This window comes from Belonocnema kinseyi, chromosome 3 (genome assembly GCF_010883055.1).
Source record: "Belonocnema kinseyi isolate 2016_QV_RU_SX_M_011 chromosome 3, B_treatae_v1, whole genome shotgun sequence".
Lineage (NCBI taxonomy): Eukaryota > Metazoa > Arthropoda > Insecta > Hymenoptera > Cynipidae > Belonocnema > Belonocnema kinseyi.
In genome coordinates this window covers 128,005,598-128,027,381 of record NC_046659.1, presented here as the reverse complement: position 1 = coordinate 128,027,381, position 21,784 = coordinate 128,005,598, and the positions used below count along the sequence as shown (strand labels likewise).

Here is a 21,784-nt window from a genome sequence, read left to right as displayed (position 1 = left end):
AATCAGAAAGACAAATTTTCATAAATAATATAAACAAACGGTTAATGTTCCACAAAAAAATTGAATTTTTAACCAAAAATTATGCCTTTTTAAAAAGATTTTTACATTTTTAACCAAATAGTAAAATTTATAACCAAAAAGATAATCATGGGCTGTCACGTAATTTAAGTGATTTTTTAAAAATGTTCTATTGATTGTTAATTAATGAGTTTTGATAATCTTAATAATTTTTTTTTTTTAATCTCGGAATAATTTTTAGATCGAGAAAGCCAAGTTGAATCCAACTTATCCCTTTTTATTGCCAAAGTCCTACAAAAATTATGCAGGATATTCTCCACTCTTTGAAAAAAGCAAAATGCATAATGTTAAATGCCAAGTTCTGCGATCTGTAAGTTCATGGTCTGCTGGATTTTTGGAAGCGGATACAATTGAGCAGAGTATTCACGAGGCTTATATTCACGCAATCAGTAACGCACAACGGTAATTATTTTTCTATTTTAAATTATTATTTAAAAAAAAAACACTATTTTTTAACATATTTAATTTAATTGGAAAATTTAAAGGGGATAGAAATTATAGTTGTTTTTTTTTCAGTTTGAAATATGTTTCAAGTATGACTAATTTCTGTTCCAAGAAATTATTTTAAGTCAAGATATTTAAAAAAAAATTCTTCCCAGTAAATGGTTTAATCTTGAAGCCAAACAATTCTATTTTTTTTAAACGGTTGAATTTAAAAAATTTGTTTAATCATAAAAATCGAATTTTCAACAAATTAGTGGAATATTTGAACGAAAAATATGACTTTATGAAAATAGCTGGATTTTCTATAAAAATAATTAAATTTTCAACATAATAGTTGAATTACAAAAATTTTCAACCAAATATTTGAATTAAAAAAAATTAATTGTCAAACAAACAGTCGCATTAAAAATAAAATATTTTTTTTCGAAAATAGTTTAACTTTAAACTAAAATTATGAATATTAAAAAAAAGGAATTTTTAACGAAAAAGATCAAATTTTAACCGAAGAGATGACTTATCTACGAAAAATTTAATAATTGATACTCCGGTCAAAAACGATTTGAACTTTAAATAAAAAACAATAGAATTTAACCTGAAAAGATCAATTTTCAACCAGTGATGGAGTAAATAAATATTTAAAAGAATTTTTTTTATTAAAAAAAGAAAAAAATTAAAATAAAAAGCTGATACTTTAATAAATAAAATTAATTTTTAACAAAATAGTTAAGCTTTCAATTAAATAGTTGATTTTTAGTTTAAAAAATTTATTTTTATGAAAAAAAAATTTTTGCTCGAATATATGAATTTTCTTTGGAAAGGACGAATTTCTTAGAAGGCTTTTAAATTTTTAATTCGAAAGAACCATTTTTAAACAGAAAACTATGAGTTTTCAATGCAAAACTTTAATTTAAACTAAACATTTCTTTTTTACCCAAATAGTTGAATTTTCTACCAAAATAGTCGAATTTTCAACCAAATGAGAGAAATTAACGGCTGAACAATTGAATTTTTAAGCGAAAAACTATCCCTTTTCTAAAAAAAAGTAAAATAATTTAATTTTCAGTTGAAGAAATTAATTTAAAAAAAAAATTAAAGAATATTCAACAAAACAGTTAAATTTTCAACCAAATAGACAGATCTTCAACTAATAAAATCAATTTTTAACAAAGTTATTATTTCATCTTTCGAAAAAGACAAATTTGTTAATCAAAAAGATTTTTCAGTCAAGAAATAAATAAAAATTTCACATGAATTGTGGAATTTTAAAGCTAAATAGTGGCATTTTTTAAACAAAATCGTTGAATCCTCATTTAAAAAACTTTAATTCTCAATCAAACAGTTTCATTTTTAAGCAAAAAAGGCGAATATTCTACAAAACCGTTGATTTTTGTACCCCCCGAAAATATGAATTTTCAGCAAAAAGTTTAATTTTATAGAAATTAGTAGAATTTTTAACCCAAAAAGATGAATTTTTTACTAAACAGACGATTTTACATCCAAATAAGGAAATTTTAAAATAAAAACGATAAATTTCTAACCAATAGTCGTTAAATTTTCGGTTCAAAAACTTAATTTTCAAAAAAAAAAAAAAGTTTTAACAAAGTAATGACATTTTTAGGCAAAGAGATGGATTTTCAAACAAAAAAAAGAAAATTTTAACGAAGTAGTACAACTTTCAATCAAGTAGTCGAATTTTTTATTTAAAAAATGAATTTTTAGCAAAAAGACAAATTTACAACGAAATATATAAATTTTTAATCAATTCGTTTAATTTTTTATATAAACGATCAATTTTTAACCAATGATGGTATAGTTAAATTTCTAGTTAAAAAAATTAATTTTTAACCAAAAAAATAACGAATTTAAAATAAAATAGTTGAATCTTAACTATTGAAATTAATATTAACCAAAATAGTTTAATTTTCCAACAGGAATTTAAATTTTCAATTTCAGGAGATTAATTTTCTACCAAAAAGAAAAATTTACAATCATAGTTTTCAAAAAAAAATAAATAATAGTTTAATTTTCAGTTAAAAAAAAATTTCCAAACAAAAAAAAAATATTTTTAATCAAGTGTTTGAATTTTCTAGCGAGAAAGATGAATTTTTTCTAAGACAGTTGAATTCTCAATCCGAAGGGAGGAATTTTTCACCTAAAAATATAAATTTTCGTCAAGTCAATTAATTTTCAACAAAAAATAGAATAATTGATTTCGTAGTTAAAAAAATTTTCGATTAAAGATAAAAAAATTTAAAAATTTGGAACCAAGCTTTCAATTAATAAAAATTAATTTTTAACAAAGTATTTCAAAAAATTCCAATTTTATACTAAAAGAAAAGGAATTTTCAACTAAAAAAATAAATTTATCAACTAAAATATAGTATAACTTTAAACAAAAAAAGATGCATTTTCAACGAAAAGTTCAAATATTAATTTTTAAAAATGTTCAATAAAATAGTTAGGTTTGTATTGAGAAAAATGAATTTTCAACAAAAAAATAATTTTCGAAAAAGGTCAATTTTCAAACACATAGTTGAATTTTGAACCAAAAATATGAATTCTGAACCAAAAATACAGCATTAGACTTTTCAAGAATAAAGAATTAACTTTAGACCAAAAAAGTTTAATTTTCAATAAAATAAACAAATTTTTAATCAAATCGTAAAATTAAAAAATTAAAAATTAATTAATTCTGAGCCAAAAATATAATATTAGACCCTTCAAATAAAAAGAATTAATAAAATAAATATATTTTTAGCAGTCGAATTTTTGACAAAAAAGATTAGTTATGAATTTAAAAAAAAGTAATATTAGACTTTTTGAATATAAATAATAACTTTACACCAAAAAAGTTGAATTTTCAAATAAAATAGTTAAATTTTCAACTAAATGGTAGGATTTCTATCTCAGAGATAAATTCTGAACTAAAAAAATGACTTTTGAGTTAAACAAAATTCACTTTCAACCAAAAAATATGAATTTTCAAAGAAAAAAGATACATTTTTCACAAAATAGTTAAATTTTTAACAAAAAGTTAAATTTGCATCCAAATACTAGAATTTAAAAATAAAATAGATCAATTCTGAACCAAAAATGTTAAAGTAAATTTTTCAAATAACAAAAGATTAATTTATATCCAAAAAAAGGTGAATATTCATTAAAAAAATATGACTTTTTAACTAAATAGTTAAATTTTTAACAAAATAATCAAATTTTTAATCAAATAATTAAATTCTCAGCCGCAACAGATGAATCCCGAACAGAAAATTCCATGAAAAAAAGATTAAAAATTAATTTTCAACTAAAAGATACGAATTTTTAATAAAAAATGGACAGTTGAATTTTCAGTTATTCAATTTTTAACGAAAAAAAAGGTTTTCCCTAATAGTTAATACCAGTAGTAATAGTTTATATTTCAACCAAAAAGGACGAATTTTTAGTAAATCATCTAATTTTTTAAATAAAAAGATGATTTTTTACCAAAAATAAAAGAGAAAAAAATAAAAGACAAATTTTCAAAAAAATAGTTTAATTCTCAACCAAAGGGGAGAAACTTCAACTGCTAAAATGTAATAAAAAACAGTTGAATTCACCAAAAAAAAGAAGACGATTTTTCTCTAAAACGTATGGTTTTTTATTTTTAAAAATGTTTTTTTTTTTTAGTTTTCGCTACAACAAAATATATATTTGAAAAAACTTCTACTTTGAAACGTTCTTTCAGTAAAAAAAATAATTATTATATTTGTGAAATTCGGAACTTTGCAAAGAAAACTTGAACGTTTAACAACTTTGTTGAAAATTAAAAAAAAATTCCTTTTTCTTTCATTTTCCCGTTTTTTCGCTTAAATCCTAACTGAAAATTCAAATATTTCTTCGAAAATTGAAGTATTTTTCGTAAATTCCTCCCTTTTAATAGAAAATTAATCTTCTTAGTTAAAAATTTAACTATTTTATTAAAATTTTGTTGTTGAAAATTAGTTTCTTTCAAATATAAATTTAATTATTCCATTGTTGACAGAAAATGGGTCGTTTTCGGTTAAAAATTCAACCATTTTGTTAAAAATGAAATTTTTAGTTGAAAATTCGTATTTTTGGATTTCAAATTCAAATTTTTTGTAGAATATTCGTCCTTTTGGCCCGAAAAGTTTAACTTTCTTGTTGCAAATTCGTTTTTTGGGGGTTGAAAATTCTATTATTTTTATAGAAAAATTAACCGTTTAATAGCAATTTAACTGTCTGGTTAAAAAATCAGATTTTCCGGTAGAAAATTCGTCCTCTCGAATTGAAAATTCAACTATTTTGTTGAAAATTCGCCTTTTTCGTTTAAAACTTCAACACTTGGACTGAAGTTTTTTCTTTCTTTTTTGAATAGAAAAATTAGCGTATTTATCTGAAAAGAGTATAATAAGTTTTTAACCATAAAGGTGAATTATGACACAAAAATAAAATGGTAGACTTTTAAACAAAAAATTAACTTTTAACGAAAAATAGTTAAGATTTCCTTATTGGTTTCTATTAATTTATTTCACATTATGCGGAAAAAACTCGAGAAATAGGGAAATTTTCTTAAAAACGGGAAATTTGTACAACTATGGTTTATGTTTTTTCAAGAATTTCCAAAAAATCTTATTCCCACTTTGCAAATCTCGAGAAAAAAATGCCTTTTTCAGGTATATTTATATCGAGAATCAGTTCTTCATTACCCTCGCTAATGTGGAAAGCACGACAGTGAAAAATCGAATCGGCGAAACCTTGTTGAAAAGAATTTTGCGAGCTCATCGGGAAGGTTCAGTTTTTCGAGTTTTTGTTGTGATGCCACTGTTGCCTGGATTCGAGGGAGAAGTTGGAGGAGCAACGGGAACAGCTCTTCATGCGATCACTCACTGGAATTACGCCTCCATATCCAGGTAGATATCAAAATTTTATAAAGTTCATACATGGTAAAAATCACGAAAAAGTGCATTGTGGGTGTTATACACCCCAGCGTATTTTACCATCTATTGTTAAACCCCTATTGAACATTTTGTCACAATAAAATTATCCAAAATAGTTTAAGGTATCTTTTATAAGTTGGAGTTAATTTTATAGCTATTTATTGATTTTAAGTTTGTAAAAAAAATTATTGAAAAAAGTGAAAAAATGAGTTTTTTACTTAAAAAATGATAACTCACGCAATTTTAATTATTTCAACCTGAAAATTCATGACTATAACTTTGAAATAGTGTACTTTTATAAAAAGAAAATATTGCAACATGAGTGCTTTCAAAAAAAAATAATTATTTTCACGGTTAAAAAGTCTATTTTATGATAAAATGATTAATCCGATTTTTCGCTTTTAAATCGATTTATTATTATAAAAATTGACGGACTTTGACATTTAATACTATAAAATTTATCCATAGTCTTTTTCACTCACTGAGTGCACACTGGGTAGTACACACCCCAAGATTTTTTTATCTCCAATTTCAGCATCTGCTGCTAGTAGACTGACGCTTGACTAGAGTTCATAAATTCCCCAGAATTTTATAAGCGGAATAAAGCAGTATTTCATATACAAATTTTAAATTTTCAAATGTATTAATTTCTTTTAAAAAATGTGTGTTTCCACTTTAAAAGATAACTCTTTAACAAAATATTGGAATTTTCAACAAAATAATTGAATTTTGAACATATTAGTTGAATATTCAACCTAAAAAGAGAAATTTCTAACGAAAAAGTTTCATAGTTTATATTTTAATCAAAAAAGAATGAAATTTATACAACGAAAGAAAAAAACTATAAAAACAAAAAAGACGAATTTCCAACAAAAAATTATTTTTCACTCAAAAAATAAATAAGAGTTTATTTAAATTATTGAATCTTCAAATCAGAACACAAATTGTCTTACACAAAATTAATTTTCATACAAAAAATATGACTGTTTAACAAAAAATGAATTTTCCACGAAACTGATGCATTTTTACACAAAGAAGGAGGTTTCAAAATAAAAAAGAATTTTTTTACAAGAAAAAAATGCAAATTTTGGACTAAAAAATAGCAATCCTAAAAAAATGGAAAACTTAGATTTTCTGTTCAAAAATGAATTCTAAACCAAAAAAATAAGTATTTTCCTCTAAACTGTTAAATTTTCAACCAGGGATAAGCCTTCAATAAAAAAAATATTTCACAATGTAGTTTAACTTTGACCTATGTTTGACCAACGAGATAACTTTTCAACTTGAAATATAAATCTTAAAAAAAAGTGATTTCCTAACAAAGCGATTCAACCAAATTTTTCAAACAAATGAGTTAAATTACCAAGCAAAGAAGAACCATTTTTAATCAAAAAGTTGCATTTTCATACAAAAGATTAAATTATTCTATAACAGATGAAGTTTTAAATTAAAAAAAAATGTTCGAAAAAATAGTTTAATTTTCTGTTGAAAAAGATTTTGCTCGAGTTTTCACGATTAAACTCTCAATTTTTTAACAAGAAATAATTTTCTACGAAAAAAATTGAATTTTGAATCCAAAAAGACGAATTTTTAAGCAAGATGGATGATTTTTTAACAAAATTGAATTGCAACTATTTGGTAGCGAATTTAACTATTTTGTTAAAAATGTATCCTTTTCGATTTAAAAAAATCGTCTTATAGGATTGAGAATTCAATTTTTTTCGTAGAAACTTACTTTTTTGTTACAAAAATGCAAAATAATTTTCTACGAAAAAAATTGAATTTTGAATCCAAAAAGACGAATTTTTAACCAAAATGGATGATTTTTCAACAAAATTGTTAAAAATTCGTCTTTTTGGATTCAAAATTCAATTTGAAATGAAATTGAAGTTTCAATCCAATAAGACGATTTTTTTTAATCAAAAAGGATGAATTTTTAACAAAATAACTATTTTGTTAAAATTCACCGAAAATTTCTTGGGGTCTGTGACACCCAGAATGCACTTTAAGGGTTGTATTTTCAACTGAATAGAACGAACTTTCAATCTATGTGTTCAATTTATTGGAAAATCTTTTAAATCTATCCGAAATCGTTATGAAATATTTAAAATTTTTGGGAAATCATTGAAATCTCTATAAAATACTTTTAAACCCTTTTTAATTGCTGAAATCTATGGACAATCTTTTCGAAATATTTAAAAAGAAATTTTAATAATTTATAGACCAAAGAATAAAATTTTAAGAATAAACATTGAAGTTCATTTTTAATATTTGAACAATCTGATGACTTTTTTAAAGTTGGTCAAACCATTTACGACTCTGCTTAGATTATTATATTTTCCAAAAAAAAAGGAAAAAACTATCAAAAAATTAAAAATTAAATAAACTTACAATTATTTTTTAAAAAATGACTATTAAAGAACTATTAACAAAGAGATTTCCAAAAGCCTCTCACTTTCTAGCTGGGTAGAGAGAAAAATAAGAAAAAGAAAAAAAAGAGGGGGCGGATAGAGTGAAAAATTTGTAATGGTTTTGATGATAGAGGGAAGGACGCGATTTTGAATCGACTGATCGAGGCTGGGATCGAGGAGCCCAGCGATTACATTACATTCCATGGTTTGAGGACCCACGCGATGCTGAATGGTTCTCTCGTTACGGAACTGATATACGTTCATAGCAAAATAATGATTGTGGACGACAAAATCGTCATTTGCGGATCGGCTAACATCAATGACAGGAGCATGATTGCTTCCAGGGATAGCGAAATTGCTGTTCTTATAGAGGTGGGTAACTTTTATCAATATTTTATCATATTTTTGAAATCATTGCAATTTTTGAAATCATTGAAATCTCTATAGAATATTTTTTAAACTTTTTTTCTTGTTGAAATCTTTGGGAAATCTTTTTGAAAGCTTTGCGAAATATTTCAATTATCTTATAAATATTTGATAATATCTTTGAAATAATTGAAATTTTTGGGAAATTGTTAAAATCTATCCGAAATCTTTATGAAATATTTGAAAGTTTTGGGAAATCATTGAAATTTCTATATAATATTCTTTAAACATTTTCAATTTGTTGCAAATCTTTAAAAATCTTTGCGAAATATTTGAAGTGTTTGACTATATTTTTAAAATGACTGAAATCGTTGTAAAATTCTGCGAAATATTTTATAAATATTTGATAATATTTTTGAAATGATTGACATTTTTGGGAAATTGTTAAAATCTACCCGAAATCTTTATGAAATCTTTGGGATTTTTGGGAAATCATTGAAATTTATATAAAATATTTTTCAGACATTTTTGAGTGTTGAAATATTTGAAAATCTTTAAAATTTTTGCGAAATATTTCAAATGTTTGATCATATTTTTAAAATTACTGAAATCTTTGGAAAATTATTGAAATCTTTGTCAAATCCTCCGAAATATTTCAAATATTTTATAAATATTTGATAATATTTTTGAAATAATTCAAATCTTTGGGAAATTATTAAAATCCATCCGAAATCTTTATGAAATCTTTGAAATTTTTGGTAAATCATTGATATTTCTATATAATATTTTTTAAACGTTTTTAATTGCTGCACATCTTTAAAAATCTTTGCGAAATATTTCAAATATCTTATAAATATTTGATAATATTTTTGAAATTGTTAAAATCTACCCAAAATCTTTATGAAATCTTTTTAATTTTTGGGAAATCATTCATAATTCTATAAAATATTTTCAAAAACTTTTTAATTATATTTAAAAATATTTCAAATGTTTGCCCATATTTTTAAAATTACTGAAATCTTTCGAAAATCATTGAAATCTTTGTAAAATTCTGCGAAATATTTTATAAATATTTGATAATATTTTTGAAATGATTGAAATTTTTGGGAAATTGTTAAAATCTACCCGAAATCTTTATGAAATCTTTGGGATTTTTGGGAAATCATTGAAATTTATATAAAATATTTTTCAGACATTTTTGAGTGTTGAAATATTTGAAAATCTTTAAAATTTTTGCGAAAAATTTCAAATGTTTGAGCATAGTTTAAAAAAAATCTGAAATCTTCTGAAAAACATTGAAATCTTTGTCAAATTTTTGAAATCTTTGGGAAATGATTGAAATCTCTGTCAAATATTTGAAATATTTCTAAGAGTTTGTAAAATTTTGAAAATCTTTGAGAATTGATTAAAGTCTGTGAAATCTTTGAAATCTGTCCGGAAGCTTTGCGAAATATTTCAAATATCTGATAATATTTTTGAAATAATTGAAATCTTTAGAAAATTGTTAAAATCTATCCGAAACCTTTATGAAATCTTTGAAATTTTTGGGAAATTATTGATGTTTTTATGTAATAGTTTTTAAAGATTTTTAATTCTTGCAAATCTTTAAAAATCTTTGTGAAATATTTGAAATTTTTGATCGTATTTTTAAAATTACTGAAATCTTTGGAAAATCATTTAAATCTTTGTCAAATCCTCCGAAATATTTCAAATATTTTATAAATATTTGATAATATTTTTGAAATAATTGAAATCTTTGGGAAATTGTTAAAATCCATCCGAAATCTTTATGAAATCTTTGAAATTTTTGGTAAATCATTGATATTTCTATATAATATTTTTTAAGCATTTTTAATTGCTGCACATCTTTAAAAATCTTTGCGAAATATTTCAAATATCTTATAAATATTTGATAATATTTTGGAAATTGTGAAAATCTTGTGAAATCTTTGGGAAATTGTTAAAATCTACCCAAAATCTTTATGAAATCTTTTTAATTTTTGGGAAATCATTCATAATTCTATAAAATATTTTCAAAAACTTTTTAATTATATTTAAAAATACTTCAAATGTTTGCCCATATTTTTGAAATTTGATAATATTTTTCAAATAATTGAAATCTTTGGCAAATTGCTAAAATCTATCCGAAATCTTTATGAAATCTTAAAAATTTTTGGGAAATCATTGAAATTTATATAAAATATTTTTTAAACATTTTTAAGTTTTGAAAACTTTGAAAAACTTTAAAATTTTTGCGAAATATTTCAAATGTTTGAGCATATTTTTGAAATTACTGAAATCTTCTGAAAATCATTGAAATCTTTGTCAAATTTTTGAAATCTTTGGGAAATGATTGAAATCTCTGTCAAATATTTGAAATATTTCTAAGAGTTTGTAAAATTTTGAAAATCTTTGAGAATTGATTAAAGTCTGTGAAATCTTTGAAATCTGTCCGGAAGCTTTGCGAAATATTTCAAATATCTGATAATGTTTTTGAAATAATTGAAATCTTTAGCAAATTGTTAAAATCTATCCGAAGCCTTTATAAAATCTTTGAAATTTTTGGGAAATTATTGATGTTTCTATGTAATATTTTTTAAAGATTTTTAATTCTTGCAAATCTTTAAAAATCTTTGTGAAATATTTGAAATTTTTGATCGTATTTTTAAAATTACTGAAATCTTTGGAAAATCATTGAAATTTTTGTCAAATCCTCCGAAATATTTCAAATGTTTTATAAATATTTGATAATATTCTTGAAATAATTGAAATGTTTGGGAAATTGTTAAAATCCATCCGAAATCTTTATGAAATCTTTGAAATTTTTGGGAAATCATTCATAATTCTATAAAATATTTTCAAAAACTTTTTAATTATATTTAAAAATATTTCAAATGTTTGCCCATATTTTTAAAATTACTGAAATCTTTCGAAAATCATTGAAATCTTTGTAAAATTCTGCGAAATATTTTATAAATATTTGATAATATTTTTGAAATAATTGAAACCTTTGGCAAATTGTTAAAATCTATCCGAAATCTTTATGAAATCTTTGGAAAATCATTGATGCTTCTATATAATATTTTTTAAAGATTTTTAATTCTTGCAAATCTTTAAAAATATTTAAAATTTTTGCGAAATATTTCAAATGTTTGAGCATATTTTTGAAATTACTGAAATCTTTGTCAAATTTTTGAAATCTTTGGGAAATGATTTAAATCTCTGTCAAATATTTGAAATATTTCTAAGAGTTTGTAATATTTTGAAAATCTTTGAGAATTGATTAAAGTCTGTGAAATCTTTGAAATCTGTCCGGAGGCTTTGCGAAATATTTCAAACATTTGATAAATATTTCATAATATTTTTGAAATAATTGAAATCTTTGGGAAATTGTTAAAATCTATCCGAAATCTTTATGAAATCTTTGAAATTTTTGGGAAATCATTGATGTTTCTATATAATATTTTTTAAAGACTTTTAATTCTTGCAAATCTTTAAAAATCTTTGTGAAATATTTGAAATTTTTGATCGTATTTTTAAAATTACTGAAATCTTTGGGAAATCATTAAAATCTTTGTAAAATCCTGCGAAATATTTCAAATATCTTATAAATATTTGATAATATTTTTGAAATAATTGAAATCTTTGGGAAATTGTTAAAATCCATCCGAAATCTTTATGAAATCTTTGAAATTTTTGGAAAATCATTTAAATCTTTGTAAAATCCTGCGAAATATTTTTAATATTTTATAAATATTTTATAATATTTTTGAAATAATTGAAGTATGTGAAATCTTTGGGAAATTGTTAAAATCTACCCGAAATCTTTATGAAATTTTTTGGAAATCATTGAGATTTATATAAAATATTTTGAAAACATTTTTAATTGTTGAAATATTTGAAAGTCTTTAAAATTTTTGCGAAATATTTCAAATGTTTGATCATATTTTTGAAATTACTGTAATCTTCGGAAAATCATTGAAATCTTTGTCAAATTTTTGAAATCTTTTGGAAATAATTGAAACTCTGCCGAATATTTGAAATATTTTGAAAATATTGGTAAAATTGTTGAAATCGTTGAGAATTCAATATCTTCTGTGAAATCTTTCCAATCTTTCCGAAATCTTTGCAAATTATTTTTAATATTTGATCAATAATGGATAATATTTTCCAAATGATGAAATCTTTATGAAATCTTTGATATTTTTGGGAAATCATTGAAATCTCTATAAAATATTTTTTAAACATTTTTAATTGTTGAAATCTTTGGGCAATCTTTGTGAAATCTTTGCGAAATTTTTTTGAAATTACTGAAATCTTTGTAAGATCTTTGAAATATTGTAGAAATAGTTGAAATCTCTGTCGAATATTTTAAATATTTTAAAAATATTTGTAAAACTATTGAAATCTTTGAGAATTTAATATAGTCCGTGAAATCTTTTTAACGGGTCCGAAATCTTTGCGAAATATTTTGAATATTTTATAAATATTTGATTATATTTTTGAAATGATTGAAATCTTTGGAAAATCATTGAAATCTCTATACAATATTGTAAAACTCTTTTTGATTGTTGAAATCTTTGGGCAATCTTTGCGAAATATTTCAAATGTTTGATAATATTTTTGAAATTACGGAAATCTTTGAAAAATCTTTTATATCTAACCGAAATCGTTATGAAATATTTAAAATTTTTAGAAATCATTGAAATCTCTACAAAATATTTTAAAACCCTTTCTAATTGTTGACGTTTTTGGACATTCTTTGCGAAATATTTCAAATATTTTATAAATATTTGATAATATTTTTGATAAGATTGAAATCTTTTGAAACCTTTTGAATCTATCTGAAATCTTTATGAAATCTTTGATATTTTTTGGAAATCTCTGTAAAATAATTTCTAAATATTTTTAATTATTGAAATCCTTCGGCAATCTTTGTGAAATCTTTGCGAAATATTTCAAATGTTTGATCATTTTTTTGAAATTACTGAAATCTTTGTAAGATCCATGAAATATTTGGAAAATGATTGAAATGTCTATAAAATATTCTTCAAACATTTTTAATTGATGAAATCTTTGTGAAATCTTTAAAAATCTTTTCGAAATATTTCAAATATCTTAGAAATATTTGATAATATTTTTGAAATGATTGAAATCTTTTTAATCCATCCGAAATTAAAAAAATTTTAATTGTTGAAATCTTTGAAAATCTTTGCGGAATATTTCAAATGTTTTATTATATTTTTGAAATTACTGAAATTTTTGGGAAATCATTGAAATCTCTATAAAATATTTTTAAACCCTTTTTAATTGTTGAAATTTTTGGACAATCTTTGCGAAATATCTCAAATATTTCACCATATTTGTGAAATTACTGAAATCTTTAGAAAATCATTGAAATCTTTGTAAACTCTTTTAAATCTATCCGAAATGGTTATAAAATATTTAAAATTTTTGGGAAATCATTGAAATCTCTATAAAATATTTTTAAACCCTTCTTATTTGTTGAAATCTTTTGAAAACTATTGTGAAATATTTTTAATATTTGATCATATTGTTTAAATAATTTAAATCTTTGGGAAATCATTTAAATCGATGTGGAATATTTGACATATTTTTTAAATATTTGAAAACATTTGAAAAATTATTGAAATCTTTCAGAATGCAATACTGTCCGCGAGATCTTTTTAATCCGCTTGAAATATTTGCGAATTATTTTTAATATTTTCTAAATATTTGATAATATTTTTGAAATGGTTGAAATCTTTCTAAAATCTTTTAAATTTATCCGCAATCGTTATGAAATATAAAATTTGTTCGGAAATCGTTGAAATTTGTATGAAATATTTATTTTTAAATTGTTCAAATATTTGGGAAATCTTTCGAAAATCATTGAAATCTTTGTTGTATATGCGAAACATTCGTGATATTTTTAAAATATTTGAGAATTCATTGAAGACCGTGAAATCTACCCGAAATATTTCAAATCATATTTATTTAATTATTGAAATCTTTAGAAAAATCTTGAAATCTTTGTCAAATTTTCTGAAACTATTCGAAATGTTTGCGAACCATTTGAAATCTTTGTAAAATTTAAAAAATATTTTTTAAATATTTGATAATATTTGCGAAATTGTTTAAATCTTTGCGAGAATTTTTTAATATTTGTAAAATATTTGAAATATTTTTGAAAGATTTGTGAAATGATTAAAATCTTTTAAATCAATCCGAAATCTTTGTGAAATCTTCGCGAAATATTTTATATTTTTTTGAAACATTTTGTAATATTTGCAAAAACGATTGAAATCTTTTGTGATCATAAAATATGTATTTGTCATATTTTAGGTTACTTGAAAAGTATCAAGACATTTTAAAAGATTTTTAAAATTTTGAAATCTTTTAGGGAATTTTGAAATATTTCGTATTTTAAGAGATTTCAAATATTTGGGATGATTTTAAGGCATTTTTTTGAAATACGAAGAAATTTTCTAGAAGTTTAAAAAAATTTAAAGGGATTTCAAAAAATATGAGGAGATTTTTTATATTTTAGGGAATTTTCCTAAGAATTTTTAACCGATTTCAATAATTTGAAGGTATTCCAAAGGATTTGAAATATTTTAGGGTATTTTTTTGAAAAATGTTTATGAACTTTAAAGAACTTTAAACATTTTTTTTGGGTATCTCAAAAGATTTCAAAAGATCCGAAATTTCCTAGGGTATTTTTAAAGGCTCCATGGAATTTTCAATTGATTTCAATCATTTGAAGGGATTTCAAAGAATTTTAAAGATTTTATTTATTTTTAAAAATCCCAAGCAATTTTCTATAGGTTAAAGAAGTATTACAAAATTTTAAAATATTTTTAAGGACTTAAAACATCTTAGGGTATTTTGAAAGATTAAATAAGGTTCATTAAAAATATTAACGAGTTATGTAAAGTTTTAAACAATTTTAAGGGAGTTCAAAAGATTTTAGAAAATTTGAAATTTCTTGAGGTATTTTTAATTTATTTTAATAATTTGAACTGATTTCAAAGTATTTTAAATATTTTAGGTCATTTTAACAATTTTCAAAGTATTTAAAAATATTTCGAAGTACTTTACACCCTGTAGGGTATTTTAAAAGATTCAAAGGATTTTTTAAAGAGATTTAAAAAGATTATTTTAAAGTATTTAAATTTAAAACACTGTTCATGTGATTTTGTAGAATTTATATGATTTTAGAAGATAGGGAACAATTTTATAGCATCTATAATGTTTTAGAATATTTTTAATGATTCCAAGGAACTTTCCATTGATTTCTATAATTTAAAGGAATTTTAAAGGGTTTTCAAGATTTTAAGGTATTTTTCGAAATCCTAAGAAATTTTCTAGAGCTTTAAAAAAAATTTTGAACGATTTTGAAGGATTTGAAGTACATATATCTTAATGTTTTTTTTTTCATATATTTCAATCATTTAAATTTATTTCAAACAAATTTTAAAGGATTTTAAATATTTTAAGTTATTTTAAAAAATTTCCAAACAATTTGCCAAATTTTAAGGTATTTTTTTTTAAATCCCAAACAACTTCCCAGAAGTTCAAACAATTTTAAGTGATTCCAAAAGATTTTGAAGGAATTAAAAAAAATTCCATGGAATTTTTAATATATTTCAATAACTTGATAGTGTTCTAAAGTATTTGAAAGTTTTTAAGATATTTGACCAAATTTAAAGGCATTTTCGAGAGCTTTAAAAAGTTTTCGTAGATCTTAAAAGATCTCCAAAGATTTCAATAAGAAATTTCGATAACAAAAAAAAAATCAAAGACTTCGAGGAATTTTTAAGAGATTTCGAATTTAAAAAATTTAGGGAATTTTCAAAGATTCCAACGAATTTTTAAGAGATTTCAATGATTTAAATCTATTTTAAAGGTTATATTTTTTGACCGGGAATTTTACCAAATTTAAAAGAAAAGAAAAATTTGAAAATATTTCACTTCACAAAATTGTATTTTTTAGAGTTTTATTTTTAATCATTCAATTTTAATTTAAAGAATTTGAAAATGCAGTATTGAAAAACTTGAACAGTTGAAAATTAAAAGCGTTTGTGCTTAAAATTTTTGGATAAAAAATATTTTCTTTTAATTAACTGTAAATAATAATTAATTTATTATTTTAAAAATTGAACTGTACTTGAATTATGAAACAGTGAAAAATAATTGATTTGTTGCAACCATTTTAAATCCTATGCGTAAAAAAAATATCAATAATTTAAAACCGAATTAATTCAAATAAAAAGCCTTAAAAATTTAAAATTTCAAGGATCTTTTACACTTGGAACCTTACGATTTTAATTGTTTTATTTTAAAAATGATTAATTTGTAAGTGAAATTTTTTAATTTTGATGCATAAATAACAATTGAATACCTATTATTTGTAGAACTATTCCAGTAATTTTGAGAGATTTGGAAAATATTTAAAATTAATTCAAAACTTGAAATGATTTCAAATAATTTTTAATAATAATTTTAAATTTGAAAAATTTGAAACATGTAGATTTATCAAGTCTTTGAAATAAAATTTTGAAGCTTTTCATCTAAATTATTTAAAATTAAAATAATTCAACTTTCGACCTTAAAATTGTTCAGTTTAACCAAATTTAATCGATAAAATTTAAATGTTTCTATTTTAGATTGCTTCAAATGTTATAATTTAAATATTTTTTAATTTATTGATTAGATTTTTAAATTTAGAGCATTGAAAATGATAACATGGATTTATATTTTTGAAACTGAATCTGAATTTTTGAACTCTACAATTTACAAAAGTTAAAAATTCTAAATTTTTCAGTTTAAATTTATTTAATTAATTTCCCATTTTACAGGTGTAATTTATTTAGCAATTGAATACCAAATTTTTCGATTAAAATACTTTTAAACTTCAATTTTAAAAGTTTAAAATTTAATAGCTCGTTTTTGAGTGCCTTTATTTCAAATTCATTTTCCATTGATTCAAATGGAAAAATCGTTAGCTTAAAATTTTGAATTTTTTCAATTTAAATGAACGTGAAAGGTTGATTTTTTTTTCTTTCTTGGCTGAAAATTTTTCCCTTTTAAAAATTCGTCTTCTTGGCTTGAATTATTTTTTTTCAAAATGAAAATCTTTTTTAATTAAAAAAACGTTTTTCCAAAACATTGTTGAAAATTCTAAAATTTGGTTGATTATTCAGTTTTTTCGATAAGAATTCTTGAAAATAAGAATTCATTCATTTGGATTGAAAATTTATATTTTTTTGACAGAAAATTAATCTTTTTTGGTAAAAAATTAATTTTTATTTTGAATTGAAAATTCTAATATTATGTTTTTGGTTCAGAATCTTTTGTTTAAAAATTAAATTATTTTGTTGATTAAAATGTGAAAATTCTTAAAAATTCGAGAATTTGGTTGAAAATTAATTTTTTTTTAATTTAAAAATTGTATTGTCACATTTTTAATTCAGAATTCATCTCTTTTGGTTTAAAATTAACTTTTTCCTTTAAAATTCATATTTTTCTGGAATAAAAATTAAAGTGTTTTGCGAACAATTCATCTTTTTGCTTGAAAATTCCGCAACTTGGTTGAAATTCTCTTTTCTTTACTAAAAAATCTTTATTCTTTGAAAATTTTTTTTTTTTTGGTTTGAATTATAATTATTTTTTTTTTTGAAACTTTTTTTGGGTTTAAAAGTCGTCTTCTAAAACTTGCTTGAAAATTAAATATTTGGTTGTTTTTTATCTTTGTTGCCTGAAAAACTTTTTTTGCTTGAAAATGAAACTCTTTTGTCAAAGCAACATTGGTTAAAAGTTAATTTAAAAAAATTAAAAACTGTTTTATTGCAGTTTTAATTAAAAATTCATCTTTTTGGTTGAAAATTTAACTACAATCGAAGTTAAATCTAATCTTTTTTGGTTGAAAATTCAACTATTCGTTTAAAAGTTGTACTGCTCTTTAAAAAATTGAATACCTATTATTTGTAGAACTATTCCAGTAACTTTTAGAGATTTGAAGGATAGGAAAATATTTAAAATTAATTTAAAACTTGAAATGATTTCAAATAATTTTTAATAATAATTTTAATAATTCGATGAAAAAACTTTTAAACTTCAATTTTAAAGTTTAAAATTTAATAGTTCAACCTTGAGTGTCTTTATTTTAAATTTATTTTCCATTAATTTAAATGGAAAAATTGTTAGCTTAAAATTCCGAATTTTTTAAATTTAACTGAACGTGAAAAGTTTTTCGGTACAGGAAAAAACCGGAAATTTTTTCGATTAAAATGGCCTTCGCGAATAAAATTATAAGTTTTTTTTTTTTTTTTAATTCATGCCACTGTTTTGCTACTATCTTCTAAAATTTATGCCACTATTGACACTTTTTGTTTATTTTTGAAACGAGTCCGAGCTCTAAAATCGTTTATATTAATTTTAATATGATAGAAAAATTAAATTTATGTCAGGACCAAGAGTTTACTGAAGGGCGAATGAATGAGATGTCATTCGATTGTGGAAGATTTGCCGGATCTCTGAGAAAACAGCTTTTTCGAGAACACCTTGGACTCTTGTGGTCAGATGAGAAGCTAAATATTGATGATATTGTGAAAAAATCATTCTACAAAGACGTCTGGTGTGCCAGAAGTAAAAAAAATACCGAAATCTTCGAAGAAGTTTTCCGGTGTATTCCAACAGACAATGTAGTTAATTTTTCGATACTAAAATCTTATCAAAACGAGACACCATTGTGTTCTTCTGACCCCGTCAAGGCTGGAAATATGCTTGCGGAAATCAGGGTAAGTAATTATTATAATTAAGATTAATTAAATTTAAAAAAAATTAATTAAAGTAAATTATAATTATATCTAATTCTATAATTTCAGACTTCACATGCTTTTCTATATTCCCCTTTTTTTTATAGAATTCCTTTCCCCTCTTTTCAAGAAATTTCATCTATTCCTCTTTTTTTTTGGCTTAATTGCGGAACCAATAAAAAATACGACTAGATTTCAGAGAATTTATTTTTTAACTGGTATTTTCGCAAAAAAATAGAATAAAAGTTTTGTCTGACTTTGGTTTCAACCGTTTTTAAAAATAATTTTTCAAATTTTGATTTTTATAAATGATTATATTATTTAGTTTTTAATGCTTAATTTTAAAATCCTTCACTTTAAAAAGTTTCCATTTTAGATTTTTAATTTTTAAAAGCATATATTTTAATTCAAAGAATTTTAAAATGCAGTTTTAAAGGCTTAAAAAATTAGAATTTTTTAAAATCGAAGATTTTTTTTATAAAAACAGGATGGCCTTCTAAACTTCAGAACTTCTAAATATATTTTAAAATGAATCGAAATTTTCCTACAATTTTTGAAAATACTGCAAATTAAAAAAAAAAGTTCTTAAAATCCTCCATAATTTTTTAAAGTGACAAATCATTTTCAATTTTCCTAGGAATCTTAAGAAAATTTTTTACTCTTTTGAAGTCTTTCACAATTCTTAAAAAAATTCTAAATTTTTAGTTAAAAATCGTCAAAAATCAACATTTTATTTTAAATTCGGCTGTAAGTATTTGAACTTATTTCAAGTTCTAAATTTAATTCGAATCTTTTCCAAACTTCTAATTACCTCTTAATATTACGATAATATTTTTAAAAATAATAAGTGTTCTATTGATATTTATAAATTAAAATTAAATATTTTTTAATTTGCAGGAATTTCTAAAAATTATAGAAAAAATCAATTCATTTTACAATATATTTAAATGTTTCGAAAAAAAATTCAAAAATTATTTTGAATTTGGAAAAATTTAAAATCACTTCTAGATTTTTCTAGATTTTTAAATAAAATTTTAAAGCTTTTAAATGATGCCTAGACTATTTAAAATAAAAATAATTTAACTTCTAATTTTAGAACTGTTGAGTTAAAAAAATTATTTTTCAATTTTTATTTATTTATTATTATTATATTATATTATTATTATTTATTTTATTGCTTATTAATTTATATGGAAAAATGTTTAGAATATAGTTTGATTTCTTGAATTTTATTAGTCGTAAAAAATATTTGCGTACCGGGAATTTTTTTCTTCGATTAAAACGGCCACCCTGAATTCTTGGATAGAAAATTCGTCCATTTGGATTGAAAATTTATATTTTTTTGACGGAAAAGTAATCTTTTTTGGTAAAAAATTAATTTTTTGTTTAAATTTGAAAATTCTAATATTATGTTTTTGATTCGGAATTCATATCTTTGGTGGAAAATTCAATTATTTTGTTGATTAAAACTTGATAATTCTTAAAAATTCAAGAAATTGGTTGACTTGTTTTTCTTTCTTGACTGAAAAATCTTTCTTTTTTTAAAATTCGTCTTTTTGTCTTGAATTTCTTTTTTTTTTTAATTGAAAATCTTTTTTGTATATAAAAAAAATGTTTTCCAAAACAGTGTCGAAAATTCTAAAGTTTGGTTAATTATTCATTTTTTTCGATAAGAATTCTCGAGAATAAGAATTCGTCAATTTTTATTGAAAATTAAATTTTTTTAGGACAGAAAATTAATCTTTTTGGGTAAAAAACTTTTTTTTTGACTGATTTGGTTAACTTTTTTTTTCTCTCTTGACCGAAAATTTTTTTCTCTTAAAAATTCGTCTTTTTGGCTTAAATTATTTTTTTTTGATTAAATATCTTTTTGAATTAAAAAATTTTTTTTTCCAAAACATTTTTGAAAATTCTAAAATTTGGTTGATTATTAAGTTTTTTCTATAAAAATTCTCGAGAATAAGAATTCATTCATTTGGATTGAAAATATAAATTTTTTGCCAGCAAATTAATCTTTTTTGGTAAAAAATGAATTTTTATTTTAAATTGAAAATTCTAATATTATGTTTTTGGTTAGAAATTCATATCTTTTGGTTAAAAATTAAATTATTTTGTTGATTAAAAATGGAAAATTCTTAAAAATTCAAGAATTTGGTTAACTTGTTTTTCTTTCTTGACTGAAAAACCTTTCTTTTTTGAAAATTTGTCTTTTTGGCTTGATTTTTTTTTTAAATGAAAATCTTTTTGGATTTAGAAAAAAATTTTTTATAAAACATTTTGGAAAATTAAAAAATTTGATTTATTATTAAGTTTTTTCGTTAAGAATTCTCCTACATTGGTTGAAAATTAATTTTTTTTTTAAATTTAAAAATTTTATTGTTACAGTTTTACTTCAGAATTCATCTCTTTTGGTTTGATTTAATCTTTTTTGTTGAAAAATAAACTGTTTGATTAAAAATTACCTTTTTCTTGAAAACTCATTTATTTTGCTTGAATTTTCAGCTTTCCGCGTTTAAAATTCAATTATTTAGTTTAAAATTAACTTTTTGCTTTAAAATTCATATTTTTCTGGAATAAAAATTAAAGTGTTTTGCAAAAAATTTATCTTTTTGCTTGAAAATTCGGCAATTTGGTTGAAATTTTCTTTTCTTTACTAAAAAATCTTTCTTCTTTGAAAATTCTTTTTTTTTTTTGTTTGAATTATTATTATTATTTTTTTTAACTCTTTTTA

General features: G+C 21.9%; 1 protein-coding gene across 1 annotated transcript in view; it reads left to right on the top strand.

The window, feature by feature from the left end:
- Window positions 1–21,784, top strand: part of LOC117170260 (phospholipase D2) — an 86,216-nt gene that overhangs the window by 61,177 nt on the left and 3,255 nt on the right. Inside the window, exons 11-14 of the mRNA XM_033356912.1 lie at window positions 260–480; window positions 5,193–5,429; window positions 7,999–8,239; window positions 18,706–19,035. Coding sequence (XP_033212803.1) covers window positions 260–480; window positions 5,193–5,429; window positions 7,999–8,239; window positions 18,706–19,035 — 1,029 coding nt within the window. The remainder of the gene's footprint in view (window positions 1–259; window positions 481–5,192; window positions 5,430–7,998; window positions 8,240–18,705; window positions 19,036–21,784) is intronic.